Genomic DNA, 16,130 nt, shown 5'->3' with positions numbered 1-16,130 from the left:
GTATGGTTATAAAGAAATTTCCATAACCTGGTGGAACTCTTCACACAGGGTAATGGGTTCATAAAGCCTTGGTCCTCTGCAAAACAAGCATCAACTTGACAATGACTAAAAGAAGCAACAGCAAAACTGTCACACATTTGGAACCACGGCCTGGGTTGGGCAGGTGTGAAGCTCCTCGCCCTCTGGAGCAAGTCTGGGGCCCAGTGGCTGGCACGTGGGCACTGCAGGGCCTGGGTTGGGCAGGTGTGCAGCTCTCCGCCATCTGAGCCTAGTCTGAGGCCCGGTGGCTGGCAAGTGGGCCCTGCAGGGCCTCTACTTCTCACCCCAGCTCCACTTCCCTCCCTGCCTTCACTGGGTCTCACAAAGCCAATGAACACTGGGCTCAGATTCAGGACCCAGCATCCATTGCAGTGGGCACTGCCCTTCCACAAGGCCTGGCTCCAGGAAGCAACCCCCACCTCAACCACACAGTAGGGCAACAGGAAACCCCATTCCCCCATGCCAGTGACTATACCAGGGAAGGGGCTCACGTGAGGCTGGCCCCAGGCCTGCTGTGAGACCGTGTGTCTATGAGCTCGGATTTAGGGAACTTGGGAGCAGGAAGCGTGCTTTCATCACTGGCCGCCAGCAGGGAAAGAAGTTAGCCCAACGCTGTCCACAGTCACACCCCCACCAGGACCCCAGGGCACAGAAGGACGGAAGAGGACAACAGGATGAGGTGGGGCCAGCAGAGGGATGGAGAAGAGCTGCCTGCCCTGGAACAGGCAGAAAGCATCCCACATGCAAGAAAAAGTTGGCCAGCTAGACTTAAAATCAGAACTACCGCTCATCAAAAGATAGTGTAACATTTGGGGTGCTATAATTTTAACATGCCCCCCAAAAGGCATGTGTTGGAAATTTAATCCCCAACAAACCAGGGTTGGGAGGTGGGGCTTCATGAGAGGTGGTGAGGCCATGAGGGTGGAGTGAATGGATGAATGCCATTATCTCGGGAATGGGCCTCTTATACAAGGATGAGTTCACCCCCCTTTCTCTCTCTCACCCTCTCTTTGCCCTTTTGCTAGGGAGTGACACAACAAGAAGGCCCTCACAAGATGCTGGCACCTTGATCTTGGACTTCCCATCCTCCAGAACCATGCATGAGCCAATAAATTCTGTTCACTATAAATGACCCAGTCTGTGGTATTCAGTTACAGCAGCAGAAAACAGACTCAGACAGGAGCAACCAAGGAAAGGGGACACAAATCTCCCGGCTTTACTCTTCATAACTGCAATATGAATCTATAATTACCTCAAAATACAAAGCTTAATTTTAAAGACAGCATGCGGCATATAATAAGAGCTATATAAAATGCTAGTAAAATTGCTTAAATAATAATGACTGTCTACAAAAACAAAACAGTGCTAATTCAGACAATGAAAGAAAACATCCCATTTACAACAGCAGCACAAAAAATTAAATACTCATGAAAAAAATTTAATAAGAATTGTTAAAAATCTACATTTTAAAACCATTTTTTAAATCATTCCTGAAAGACACAAAAATAGACTTGAACAAATGAAAAGTCATCCTGCTCTTGGTTAGGGCAACTAAACATCCTTGAGATGTAAAATTCTCTCTAAATTCAATCATAAATTTACTGCAATCCCAATTTTTAAAATGCCAATCAGCATTTTTTGAAGCTAAACCTCCTGATACAAAAGTTCATCCAGAAAATAAACACGCAAGAAAAGCTAGAAAAGCAAGGAAAAGAAGAACCGTAAGGCTGAACTTGCCTTACCAAATGCTAAAACACACAACAGAGCCTCCAAAATTAAAACAGTATGGCCATGGTACATTAACAGACAGGGCAGCCCATGAAATAGAGTAAAAGTCCAAAAACAGATGCACTATCCATAAAGACAGCGTATGTGATAAAGACAGCGTATGTGATAAAGACAGCACATTAAGTCACTATGGCAAAGGGGGACTTCTGAGTAAGTGGTAGTGGGACCAGATGGCCACTGCGAAAAGATAAAATCAGATCTATCCCTCACACCACAAACGAGATCTAGACAAAAAAAAAAAAAAAAAAAAAAAAGGGCAGGAGAAACATCGCACGAGGAGAAAATATGGGTGAATTCCTCTATGACTGGGGAACAAAGAAAGGCTTTTTCCCTGACTCAAAATCCAGATACAATAAAAGAAAAAACTTATATATCTGACTACATTAAAAGATGTTTTAATGTTTACACAGCCAGAAAAAAATAAAAAGACAAATGACAAAATGAGGAGAAAATATCTGCACTAGTTATCACAGATAAGAGCAAATATCCTTAATATACAAAAAACTTTTAACATTTGATGAAAAATGCAAAAACTCTATAGAAAAATGGGCAAAATAAGTAGAGATGAGGATGAGCCTGAAGCATCTTGTGATGCCAGAAAGTACTCAAACACAAAACAGGACGGAAGATGCCATAGGACACAGGGGCCAGCCTCAAAGACTCCATCCGGCCAAATCTGGGACAATTTGTACCAAAATAATCTGAAGCAGTGACTTTGAAAACAGGGATCCCTGAGTCCACACCCATATGCGCTTGATGGATGAGTCAACCATCTACCCACCAGTGAGGAGGAGGGGCCCTGTGGACGGGAGGTGCCGTGCCAGCTGCAGGCCTATGGGAAAGCTGGGCTGGGGCTCCTCGTCCTGCAGGAAGCATAAACGACGCCAACCCAAGGGGGACAATTGGATGAGGGGCAGATACCCACGTGGTCTCAGAGTCTCCCCACAGATCACTTATTAGCTGCACGGAGGAAGAAAGGTAACTCTACAATAGAGATATCACCAATGATCACCACAACCAACCCCGCCCAGGATGACCACGTGCACGTCTGGATGTGAGACCCAAGGACAGCCCCTTGCTCAAATAGACCACTGCCGGGAAGGCACAACCTGACTCCAACTATGAGGAAGCATCAGATGAACCCAAGGAACGTTCGCGTTAAAATTTTTTTAAAGAAGGGAGACTAGGCCATGCACAGCGGCTCATGCCTGTAATCCCAGAACTTTGGAAGGCTGAGGCGGGTGGATCACAAGGTCAGGATATCAAGACCATCCTGGCTAACGTGGTAAAACCCCGTCTCTACTAAAAATACAAAAAAATAGCCGGGCATGGTGGCAGGTGCCTGTAGTCCCAGCTACTCAGGGGGCTGAGGCAGGAGAATCACTTGAACTCAGGAGGCGGAGGTTGCAGTGAGCCGAGGTCGTGCCACTACACTCCAGCCTGGGCAACAGAGCGAGACTCCATCTCAAAAAAAAAAAAAAAAGAAGGGAGACTAAAATATTAAAAACAAAATCATAAATGACAGAAAAAAAAAAAAAAAGCTGAGGAACTGTTCCAGAATTAAGGAAGCCAAAGAGAGACAGAAACCAGACACAAGACATGATCCTGAACTGGACATGGTACTGGAGGAAAGGCCATCAGGGACACGCATGGATCAGTTCAACAGACTCTGGAACATGGGCCATTGATTTTGTTCCAAGAATATGAGTTAATACATAAACAATAAATCAGTCAGATCTTCACCCCTTAGAGATTTGGGGAGAGGGTTATTTTGTCATGTGACCCACAGAAAAGGACTGTATTCAGCCCCAGAGGCCCAGGAGGATGCCTGCTTATTCAGACATGAAACGCAGCCAAGACACTGCATCTGGTGATTTTTGCGGGTTTGCCCCTGCTGCATTTCATGCTCATGTTACAGGGAGTTTGCTCCATCACTCATTCAGTCAGCAAACATTTCCGGAGCCCACACTTGCATGCATAAGGCATTTCAAAAGAGGCAGTACTGTGGCAGTCAAATGAGGTTGCACTGTCCCCAGGATCCTGGGAAGAAAGTGGTCTGGACAGGAGGGACTACTTCTTTGGTAGTTTCTTTAGCTTCTTCACAGCTAACCCAAACATAAATTATAGGGAAAAGGTTTTAGATGCTTTGGTTAACTAAAAAATGCAAAAAAATAACAGCAGATTAAAATCCATGAGTGTGTCTTCGCAAAACTTTTGTTCCTAGTTTGTTTCCAATGACTACAAAATACTCAGGACCAAAAGAATACATGCAGACTCTGGTGCCTGGGTGTGTCCTGAACACAGTATTTGTCCCAGGTTCTCATCAGCCCAGGTAGCCTCCTCCTTGTCTGTGCGTACCATTTACAGATGAATCCTTCCACAAAGGGCCCCTAGACACCACAGCTTTTGCCTCCTGATCTGACGCATGAGGCCAAGTGAAGCAACTGCCAAAAGCCTGGTGCATTTTGGTTCTCCCAGCATTAGGAATGTGTGATGAAGCCAGCAGGGCCACAAGGAGAGCAGATCCTCCAGTCAAAGGCAACATGAGGAAGCCACTGCCAGGGAACAATAGACAGGCCGCCCAGCTCATACAGGAAGACGGCTGTCACAAGTCACTTTCCAGGGAAAAGCACATTGCTGGGGTTTGTCCATTTCTGATTAAGTAAAATACTTAAAAAATGTACACGCAGGCTGACTGGATGTTTGATGATACTGAGAAATGCAGTCAAGGTTAGGTGTGATGATGGTGTTCACAGTGACACTCCAGAGCCCTGTCTTTTGGAAAGACATGGCGAGCCATCTGTAGATGAAAGGATGCAATGTCTAGGATGCTCTCTCCAACAGCCTGGGTGGAACGGGACAGGAGAAAGAAATGAGACGTGAGCGATAAATCAGGGGTTGGAGGTGGGCGCAGGGAGCACACCACATGCTTCTCCACCGTTAGCTTTGAAATTTCCCATAATAAAAAAGTTTTTTAAAAAAACGAAATATACATGCCAAAAGGTTTACAGATGAAATAAAATGATACCTGGAATTTGTTTCAGAGTAATTCAGAACGGGTTGTGGGAGAGGATATAGAAGAAGCAGACTGTCCAGGAAGCTGGCAGCCGGGGAAGCTCCACGGGGCTCATCGCACCAGCCAGCCTGTTCTCAGCTGTGCTTACAGCTTCCACCACGCAGGGTCCTCAGCAAAGATGAGGAGGATGCTGCAGCCAGAAGGCATGATCACACTGAAAAAATCCCCACCCAGATGAAGAAGGCTGCTCCGGGAGACGCTGCTGCAGACGAGGTGGCTGAGGTGGGAGGGCCCTGCCATGGCCCGCCCTGGGCCTTCCAAGGAGCGCGCTGGGCTCCTCTACCATAGCCACTGTCACAGACAGCCCCGCCATTGTGCCTTTCTCCTCTCATGTCCTGCTCAATTCCAGTTTCACCCCCTGGATGCTTAACCCACTTCCAACGGTTCCGCACAGCAAGCAATTTTCGTGTGGAAAGTCATTTCACACACTGCAACATTTCCATTCCAGATTTCACCCAGGAAAGTGCACTTGATGACAGCAAAGTGGAATCCAGTATTCCCAGTTACAACTGGCCAGCACATCAGAAAGTACCAATGACTGGCCGGGTGCGGTGGCTCACGTCTGGAACCTGAGCACTTTGGGAGGCCAAGGAGGGCAGATGACTTGAGGTCAGGAGTTTGAGACCTGCCTGGCCAATGTGGGAAAACCCCATCCCTACTAAAAATGCAAAAATTAGCCGGGCGTGGTGGCCCATGCCTGTAGTCCCAGCTACTCAGGAGACTGAGGCAGGAGAGTCACTTCAACCCAGGAGGCGGAGGTTGCAATGAGCCGAGATCGTGCCACTGAGGGGCGACAGAGTGAGACTCTGTCTCGAGAAGAGAAGAGAAGAGAAGAGAAGAGAAGAGAAGAGAAGAGAAGACAAGAGAAGACAAGATAAGAGAAGAGAAATCAGTGATTCCATAGCCTCACCCGCACCCGCACCCCGGATGCACATGAAGCGGCCACCATCAAAACCACCTGTTGTCAGGAATTTCAGATGAGGGTTAAAAAGGAATAAAGTGTCACTAAGACATCTTGGTTTCACCATGCAGATGTCATAATCACAAGTAAATTACAATTAATATTCTCTAGAAGACACTGAGAGTGAGGCACCAGCCCCCCTGCTCCTCCCCACCTCCCCCTACAGCCCCTGGGCACCAAACATCAGCCATCGGGCACTGCCAGGGCACCCTGAGGCCATTTCTCCTCCGCTCACTCCCCAGCCTGGGCAGCCCCATCCCTCCCCATGAGCCACACCCACCCCAGAAGACCCCTCCCACCCAAGGGTATTCACAAACAGCTGTATTTTAGCTGAAATTTCTGGTCACAAGTAAAGCAGAACTGGAACAGTTTCATTAAATGACTGTGACTGCGTCAGTCCACAGAACGCTTGGCATCTCTGGATTTCTGCACCTCATTAGGACTCAGAATCATAGGGACCGGAGGCGTGGACACTGGCAAGGTCAGCTCGCCGCTACCAGAAGAGATTAGAAACAGCAAATGGCAGCTATGCCCCGACACCCTGCTCTCCGGCCTGAGGCACACCCCAAGACCGTCCTCAGCACCTCATGCTCCTTCACAGGCTGTTCCTGAGAGAGCTGCCCAGTCGCGATGGTAGGCCGGATCGCCATGGAAGATGTCTTGTCAGCCATTTTTTGGTTTCTAATTTACTTGTTAAAATGATACAGAAGTGCCCCGATCTGCAGTTTCAGTGACCCTCAGTCAACCTTGGTCTGAAAATATTAAATAGAAAACTCCAGAAGAAAACAATCCCTAAGTTCTAAATTGCGCGCCACTCTGAGCAGTGTGATTAGATCTGGCATTGTCCCCGCCACGGCGTGAATCATCCCTCTGTCCCGCATATCCACACTGTAGACACCACCCACCCATTGCAGTTGAGAGGTAGAGAAAGAGAGACTATGTTCACTTTTATTACTGTATATTATAATTGTTCTATTTTATTGTTGTTGTTGTTAAATCTCTTACTGTACCTAATTTATAAACTGTGTCACAGGTATGTATATGCAGGACAAAACCTAGTATGTACCGTGTAGGGGTCAGTACTACAGAGGTTTCAGGCCCCCACTGCGGTCTTGGAACAAACGCCCTGTGGAGAAGGCGGAACTACATTAATGACTTTTTCAAACAGAAAACTAAATCTTAAGAACAGCAGGATTTGGGTTTTTCAAAGAATCTACATTAATATAAATGATGTCCACATATTTTATTTCTTTCAACTGAACCTATAAATTCTTACTCTTAGTGTTCTATAGGTATTTATAAAGTTCCCTATGAGAAACCATCTCTCACTTGTGCAAATTCAAGCTTTACCACACTACCATCATATAAAAATACATTAAAATGGCCTCATTTTTCAAAATAATTACCGATTCAATAATCATGAATTAACACTATTATGATACACGAAACTTACTGACCTATGCATTACTCCCAGCCAGCAGAATGCACCTGTGATTTGTGAACTAAGTATTTGGTCTTCATCCAGTTTCCTGGTATACAACTCCTGAAACCCCTGGAATCTCCGAAGTGCTATCTTTTGTGTGCTAATGAGATGACCGTGGTTGGTAGCCCCTAGGTGGCTTCAGGATGGGGCTGCTCACAGAAAGACCAAGGCAGGGGGAGGAGAGTGACTGAAGGTTACATTGATCATCAATGGCTAATGTTTAATCAATCATGTCTACGTAATGAAGTTTTCATCAAAACCCAAAAGGACTGACTTCAGAGAGCTCTGGACAGCTGAACCCACGGAAGTGCCCAGAGGGCGGTGCCCAGGAGGGCATGGGAGCTCCAAATCCTTCCCACATTCTTTGCCCTCTCCATCTCGTCTGTATCCTTTGTAACATTCCTTACAATCAGCTGGTAAATGTCAGTAAAGTGATTTTTACTTATTATTTATAATAATCATGCCTGTTTTTAATGGAAAAAGCATTCATGCCCACTACATTTATCCTCACACACAGAGTTCATCACCAGAGGAAACTGAGTGCAAAAGAGCTGTTCTTACATTGCCGTCCGCTCCTGCAGGGCTGCTGAACACGTACTCCAGCTGGAAGACGACCGCAAATGCAGGGTGGCCGACCATCTCCGGGAGGCGGAGGCGGCTTCTCAAAACCAGAGCTTGGCTCCCGGAGCTGGGTCAGAAACACAAACCGGGGGCGCATTAGAGCTCGGGCTCCCATGTCTCCCGCGTCCACATCGACCACTGTCAGCAACAGCCAAGGGGACACCCTGGGGGACACAGGGGTGCTGCTGCCACGGCAAGTCCACCATGTAACACCGCATGCTCTTCCAAATGATTCGGAAATTCACCAAACCATTGCTTTTTAAGAATTGAGGGTCTCACTTGGCTGCCATGACTGGTCTCAAACTCCTGAGCTCAAGCAATCCTCCCGCCTCAGCCTCTCATTGCTCTTTCAACGCCTTTTCCGAATTACCAAAGCTTGCCTGCAGGCCTGATACGGCCAAGTTACCAGGAAATACCACAGAGGATGGAGGTTCCTTCCTCAAGGCTGGCCTATGGCAGAGGACACCTGGCCTCTGCCTGGCACCATGAGAGAGGAAAGGCATGACGCCCTGCAGTGATGTCTGTGACACCTGATTTGGGAAGCACTGGATTATACAGAGCAGCAGGTCTAGCTGCTGCCCCGACTCTCCGTCCTATGAGAAACTAATCACAGGGCACGCCTAGAAGGCAGCATGCAAGGCCTTCACAGACCCTCAGCAGCCGCAGCTGGAAGCATCCATAATGCTAACCCCCAAATTGTCAGAGCACAAAAGGAAAAAAAGGGGGGGGGGGCTTTTTCCGAACTTCCAACTCCAAGGTTTGTTCCTAATGGGCACAACTTCCAAGAGGAAAGAAACACAAGGAAGAACTCCCGCGTGGGTGAGTCAACACCTGACATGCACAAATGACCTCATTTCATCGTGATCCCTTGCACATCCCCACCCCTCCCTGGGGACCCAAGAGACAATACCTGGTCTTGGAAGAGGAGACCACTTTCCTGCTGAAGCTGGCTGAGCGCGTCAAGGCCACATCCATCTCAGGCACCAGTACAACGACCTGCGGCCTCTGCACGAAGCCCAGACCGTTGTGCACGCCCACACGCAGGCGCCGCTCCAGGATCTCCAGGGCACCACCGTCCAGTGGGCCACATCCCTGGAAGAGGCACAGAAGGAATGAGCCCTGGCACAGACGGGAAGAGGGAGCTCGCCAGAAGTCCCTGGGGGAGGTGAGCAGAGAGAAGAAACTGGAGCAGAAGTTGCAGATAACTGCAGATCGGATGATGCTTAGTCAAGATGAGTGCAAGCAAATGACAGATACAGCACCCAATCCCAGCCACTGGCCTTGGGGCACTGCCCGGGGAGTTTTGGCATTTCCGACACAGCATGATCCTCTCAGCAACGCACACCCTCAGATGCCTCAATCCCCAAACCCCGACACTAGCTTTCCAAAGCTGAGCTGACCATTCTCAAGATGCCACAAACTCGTATTTGGCTCCTTCAAGACTCCTCCAAGGTCCCATAGCCCACTTCCCCGGAGCCCCCCTTTCCCAGAGGCTGCTTCCCCAGAGCCCACTTCGCTGGGGCCCAGTTCCCTGGACGATGATGGAGAGGTGCTCAGAAGCAGAGCTCATCACATTTCAACTCTGTCTACCCAGAGACCTGAGACTGGGTGTACAAAGGGAAATATGTTTAGGCACTAAGTCATAAACCAATAAAAACAGAATCTGCCCCAAAGTGGTCACTCGATATTAAAGTGTTTCATCTTAACAAAAATGTACAGGCACTATAACAAATGAACAAAGATATTCCCCCGGCTATTAGTGTTTATTAAATTATGTGATCTTTGCAAAATGATCCTCAAATTTTCAAGTTTTCTTTACTGTCCATTAATCAAGCTGAACAGACCTAAATTCAGCCTATTAGTCTTTGGATAACGAAAATAAAACTATGCAGATAACTGAGTATCTGCCAGCTGGATTGGAACAAAAATACAAAGATAGTAAAAATACACAATAAAGTGATTCTTATGAGACTGTATAAAATTCAACGATGATATTCCTCAAACAACTCTACCCTCACACAATCCGCCCTGAAAAATGAGAAAACTGCAGGAACTACACCAAGGAAACAGTCATGTTGCTGTTTCAATCCTATTCTCTGCTTTGTGTTTACATAAGACCATATTATGTAGAACTGCATTTTCAAGAATGGGTACGGAGCAAACAAGTCCAGCTCATTCACACACACACACACACACACACACACACACAATAACTTGCTAACTTCATAGACTACTAGGATGAGCACCTGAATCATGCATTCTCACAACTAAATATTACAGCCCTACTATGTGCCAAACCCCGTTCATGCACATCATGTGCCATGGTAAACAAAACAAAGTCCCTGTCCTGGTGACACAAACACTCACCACAGGAGACCGACAATAACAGATAAGAAGGCCAGCTGCTCCCAAGAAGGGCTGAGCACCCAGGAGGAACGCGGGGTGACGGGTAGAGAAACGGTGGCAAGGGCGGAGAACAGCGTCCCTGCAGGACAGTCAGGGGACCCCGTCCAGACCTGAAGCCAGAGGGGAAACACGCAGAGATGTGCAGGAAGAACATTCAGGAAAGTCAGCTACATGCTCCAGGACCCACGCAGGGACAAGCATGATGAGTCCAAGGCCGCCCAGGCAGAGGCATGCCTGAATCCAGGACTGCAAAACAGGCCCAGGAAGCAGCACACAGTGAAGTAGGGAAACCAGCAAAGACCAAACCATGCCCAGCAGACAGCACATAGTGAGGCAGGGGAAACCGGCAAAGACCAAACCACATGCATCTTGGAGGACCAGGAGCCTAGGTGTCAGTCCAGGGGCAATGAGAAGCCAGCAGCAGGCTTTAAACACAGAAGAAAAATGGCTGAATTTATGTTTTTACCCTTGATCTTACCCAAAAGGCCAAGAAGTGATGAATTTATGTTTTTAAAAGACCTCTTTGACTACTGAGTGAAAAAAATGTTCTCTGGGACTTTCAAGTGAACATGACAGGGACACTTCCTCAGAAAATTTCCTTCCCCCAATACCTAAGGAGCAAAATATGCCACCAATCAAGGATGGCAGCCTGACAGACTGCACCAGCCTTCAGGACCTGGCGCCACGGCAGTACCCAAGCCTCGAAGGTCAAAGGGAGGAGGGCAGGCACTGTGCCCAACTCTGCCTCCACCCCCAGGAGCTACGGCCGAGTTGGCAAAATCCTGGGAATTCCACCAAACCCTCATGGTAAAGGACTCATTCGCAGCTCCAGGTAAGGGATCTTTTTTAAAGCCATACCCTTTGTCCTGTAACCTAGAGTCCCCTACCTCTCTGATTCTGGACTTGGCCAGTGACCTGCTTTGGCCAATGGGAGAGTAACAAATTTAATCCAAAAAGAGGTTTGAAAATGTCTGCGCATTTCCAACTCCTCTCTTAAACATCTGCCTCCATGAAAGCAAGCCCAGACTGGCTGCCACAGGAGAGGCCACAGGAGCCACGCCATCCCAACCAAGGTCATCCTAGACCAGCAGCCCCCAGCGGACCAGCCAGCTCGTTGCAAGCCCATGAGGATTTTCAAAAAAAGTCCCTTTTACTTCCTGCTCGAGATTCTACTAAAAGTCAGGATATACATGGAAGAATGCTCAGCCCCAACCTGAAAATAGCCCAAAAGTCCATCAACAGTAGAATGGATTCATAAATCCTGGTGCCCTCACACAGACGACCATCCAGCAAAGAAAGTGAGCAAATGGAGCCACAGCCACTGCAGACAGTCTCCCACGGGAGCACGGTCTTGAGCAAGAGCAGCAAAACAAAACAGAAGAAAAAAGTACGACTTCATTTAAAGATAGGTCAAAAGCAGGCAAGCCTATATCGTTCAGAGATGCATTGATAGGCGGTAAAACCAGAACAGAAAGCTAAGACGTGATTAGTACAAAGGCCTGAGGGAATGGGCGGGGAGGAAGGTGCAGCTGGAGGAGACCCGCGGGGCTCCGAGGGTGCCTCTGTGGGTGCCGGGGCCCAAGGCCTCCCTCTGCCATCCTTCCTCGTGTCGCGCAGTCACACAATCGCATTCTGTGCGCTTCTGTGGGACTCATCATGAAAAGGGTGTGACATGAAGAGGACTCGATGCAATAGCAAGATGTTACCCACACCAGTCTCTTGGCTCTCTGCAATTAGTTTCTTTCTCCTTGTTTTTGAAGTTGAAAGTGAAGACTCTCTCTCGTTCTAGGAGGGGGAACAAGGAGTGGTTTGCCCACAACCCAGGTCTGAGGGCCCCTCCTTCCAGAGCTGCGAGCAGCCAGGACTGACCCCTCTTCTCCCCACTCCATCTGGTGACCATCAGCGAAGGCGCGGGCAAGGGGGCTGAGCCCAGGGCCCCAGCAGAACCAGGCAATTTCCGTCCCACATGCCTGCTCCCACTGCTGCTGGGGACAGAAGAGCCAGGGCGGACAGACCTCATTCCAACACTATTTGTGACAGTTCATCAGGCCCAATTTTTCCAGACCAAGGACAGATTATTGCCTAGAAAACATAAGCAGTCCCCAAACCTGCAAAGGCTTTTCCAAGTCTTGTCTGGCATACAAACAAGCTTCTACACAGAAAATCAAAGAGAACTTTTGCTGTCAGAGGTGACAGGAGCTCTCGAAACAACCTCCCTGGCCCTGGTGTTTTACAGCTTGCAAGCCAGGGCATCGCTGGGACGAGGCCGGAGAGGAAACCCCAGCGCATGCTGCATACTAGGCAGGCTGAGCTCCACGCACCCGCACGATGCGGACAACCCTCCCGGGGGCCACAGGCAAACAGGCTCAAAAGCCTCTGCCTAAGAGATGGGCAAGCCCTCCAGACGCCCTGCCAGGCCACCTGGACAAACCCATACACTGAAAAGCGACAGACAGAAACAGCAGGGAGTATGAACAGGCTCTCAGTGACCAGAACACAATGACGTATGACACGGGCAGGCCAAGGGGACGGTGAGTCTGGAGGCGCCTTCCCAGGGGCCCAAGGTGGGTGAGATGACTGAGGCTTCCAGCCACCTCCGGAAATGAGCCCCATGTCCCCGCCGACGTCCTCTGAACATGGGAAGGGTTCTATGGGTTTCCCTATGCTCATGTGGTGACTTTGTTTACTTTAAATGAGGACTATTTCATGATCTACCAGAATTAACATTAACATCTCAGGCCAACAGCACCTTTGTCACTGTTCAAGTTAAAACAACAACTGGAGGCTCTGTGGAGGCCTTGGCTGTGGAGGAAAGGGGTCCCTAAAGGTCCAATTCAGCTCCAGAAAGGGGGGAAAAGACAGAACTACATCCTTAGGGCCACAGGGCCCTCCTCAGCAGCATCAGATGCAGGATCTCCCCTGCCCTGCCCACCCCTACCCTGCCCCACCTCCTCCCTGCCCTACCTGGGCCCCACCCCTGCCTGGCCCCACCCTGCCCCCCATCACGCTTCTGACTCCACACCTCCTGGAAGTGGTCCTGGACGTGGAGCTCCAGCAGCTCTTCCTCAAACTTCTCGAGGGAGGGGTACAGGGTGAAGAATAAGTCGTCCAAGTGCCCCGTGATGGGCTTCTGGAGGCGAGGCTTTCGGAGAGCGTCGCCTGAAACAGCGAGGGTGCGAAAAGGATCATCCTTGGGAATAAAACACCCACTGGCAGCCACCGAGGGTGCCCACCCACCCCAGCCTCAGCCGGGGCCTGCAGCAATGAAGGGTGCTCGGGACCCCCAGACAGAGCACAAGGCCCAAGCCAAGCCTCCACAACAATAAAGCAAATGCAGATTTCATTAGCAGTCCCAAATCTACCCCAAACCTCCTCCAGGAACAGTTTTTTGTGTTGTTTTGTTTTTCATTTTTTGTTTGTTTGTTTGTTTGCTTTGTTTGTTTGTTTTGAGACGAAGTCTCGTTCTGTCGCCCAGGCTGGAGTGCAGTGGTCCGATCTCGGCTCATTGCAACCTCCACCTCCCAGGTTCAAGGCATTCTTCTGCCTCAGCCTCCCGAGTAGCTGAGATTACAGGCAACTACCGTAACACCCGGCTAATTTTTGTATTTTTAGTAGAGATGGGGTTTCACCATATTGGCCGGGCTGGTCTCGAACTCCCGACCTTGTGATCTGCCTGCCTTGGCCTCCCAAAGTGCTGAGATTACAGGCGTGAGCCGCCACACCTGGCCCAGGAACAGTTTTTATAATTCGACAACTCAAAGAACACAGATCGGAGAAGGCAAAGTGACACGTGCGGCCCTGCAGCCTGCTGCCCTGCATGGCTTCCCTCCTCTCTCTCCAGCAGGAACACGGCCAGCCACGCTGCTCCTTACTTTACTGCGTTACCTTGAACCATCTGCAAACACACTGAGCGGGCATGAGCCTGTCAAGGCAACCAGCAAAATACAGCCTGAACGGCACCACGAGAAAAGGGTCCCATCCAGAGGACAGTGGCCCCAGGGACCTAGCTCAGGGTCTTGTACAGAGCAGGCCCATGAAAAACCTTGGCTGAGAGAGGGAAGGACCCTGGGCTGCCTAGGGAGCCTTCTCCACTTGCTCTAAAGCAAAGGCTCATCCAGGAGGAGGAAGGATGAGCTTCCCAACCTACACACACCCGTGGACTCTGCCCCTTCTTTCTCCACCACTGTCATCTTCTTCTGGTCCTAGCTCCATCTCTTTCTATATTTTAACGATCTTTTACTTATGTAGATATGTAGATTTTTAAAACCTAATTTAAAGTTGGAAAAAAAAAGAAAACACTGAGGTAACACTCTATGCTGATGAAACTGCCATCAAAAGAGCACTCTACTATCCTGCTGAAGTCAGGATGGCCTTTGCCTTTGCGTATGTCAAAAGCTTTAAAATATCACTTTCTGCCCCAGTAATTCCACTTTTTGAACTTATTCAGCGAAAATAATCAAAGACAGAAGCAAAGATTTATGTGCAAGAATATTTATTGAAACTTTATTATAATAGAGAAAAATCGAAACAACCAAATGTTCAATAGCGGAATGTTCACTAAACTATTATTCATTCCTGCTGAATAAGAACAAAAAAAATCATACTGTCAAAGATTTAATAAATTGAGAAATAATCATAATATTGTAAGTGAAAAGAATAGTAACATATAAAACGATTATTATTCCATTTGATAGCAATGGTATTTAAAAGTATGTGCACTTACATGTATACATGTATATATGCAGGCAGTAATTGTGGATTATTTTCTTCTTTATAGTTTTCTATATTGTCCCCATCACAAACTCACATTAGGTTTGCCCAATGGAACAGAATAGAGATTCCAGAAATAAATTCATGCCACCTACAGCCAACTGATTTTTAAAGAGGTGCCAAGAACACACATAGAAGCAGAGCACAGAACAGTGGTTACCAGAGACTGAGGAGGGGAGGGAGAGGTTGTCAAGGGGTCATGGTACAAGTTACAATCTAAATTCTGCTGTTCCTGCACAGCAGGGTAATGATGGTTACCAGTAAGTTACCATAAAATACAAAAGAGCTAGAAGAGCAGCTTCTGAATGTCCTGACCACACAGAAATGATAAGTGTGGGAGATCATGGTCACGCAAGTACTCTCATTTGATCTACTCTACAACACATATGTGTACTGAAACATCAAACTGTTCCCCATAAATATATACAATTACAGTAAGCCAAGAAAAATTTTAACAGAATGTTTCAAAAAGCTAGGGGGATGGGGAAGGACGACAAAACTAAAATAACGGAGGACAAAGGCCATTTCCCAGACCAACTTCCTTTAGGAAAGATCACTTGTGTGCCATGGGTGCCCCATCTCAAGAGGCAGCAACTCAGTGGAGGGATCAGGGTTACCAGGCATCTGGGATGGGGCAGAAGTCAGTGTTCCTGGAAGTGGCCCAGGCTGGGAAGGAAACAGGTTCTGTGTGGCCACCCCATGACCAGGGCACACACGCACCCCCAGGCCCAACAGCCATTCCAATAGCTGTGACCCTGGTCTACACAGAGAGCTGAAGATGCAAGTCCCATGCACAGGAAGTCATCGGGGAGGAAAGATGGGTTCCCACCAGGACAGCCAGACTGAGGAGCTACATCTGCAGTAAGTAGAACCTTCCAGATTCTGGAGGGCCCAGGGAAGCCAGACAAGCCTGGGTATCCTCATTCAGCCAGCTTGGCAGGCCACGTCTTGCAAGCATCACGGGCTCTGGAGTAAAGCACCTCAGC

The 16,130-nt window shown here is 48.4% G+C and overlaps 1 protein-coding gene across 31 annotated transcripts in view; it reads right to left on the bottom strand.

Moving 5' to 3' along the window:
• NPHP4 (nephrocystin 4) overlaps positions 1 to 16,130 on the bottom strand; it is a 135,908-nt gene that overhangs the window by 78,187 nt on the left and 41,591 nt on the right. For 30 of the 31 annotated variants that reach the window (XR_010118963.1, XR_010118965.1, XR_010118964.1 and 27 more), the window contains 3 exons: positions 13,397 to 13,533; positions 8,879 to 9,060; positions 7,909 to 8,035 (listed from right to left, as the gene is read on the bottom strand). Coding sequence is in view for 28 of the 31 variants with exons in the window: in XM_063631903.1 (XP_063487973.1) it covers positions 7,909 to 8,035; positions 8,879 to 9,060; positions 13,397 to 13,533 (446 nt within the window). In the remaining 3 variants the exon portion in view is untranslated. The remainder of the gene's footprint in view (positions 1 to 7,908; positions 8,036 to 8,878; positions 9,061 to 13,396; positions 13,534 to 16,130) is intronic. The other variant, XM_063631924.1, reaches the window with a different exon arrangement.

The sequence above is a fragment of the Symphalangus syndactylus genome, chromosome 22 (genome assembly GCF_028878055.3).
Source record: "Symphalangus syndactylus isolate Jambi chromosome 22, NHGRI_mSymSyn1-v2.1_pri, whole genome shotgun sequence".
NCBI lineage: Eukaryota > Metazoa > Chordata > Mammalia > Primates > Hylobatidae > Symphalangus > Symphalangus syndactylus.
Note: the sequence above shows the minus strand (reverse complement) of the source record. Positions and strands in the feature narration are given on the sequence as shown.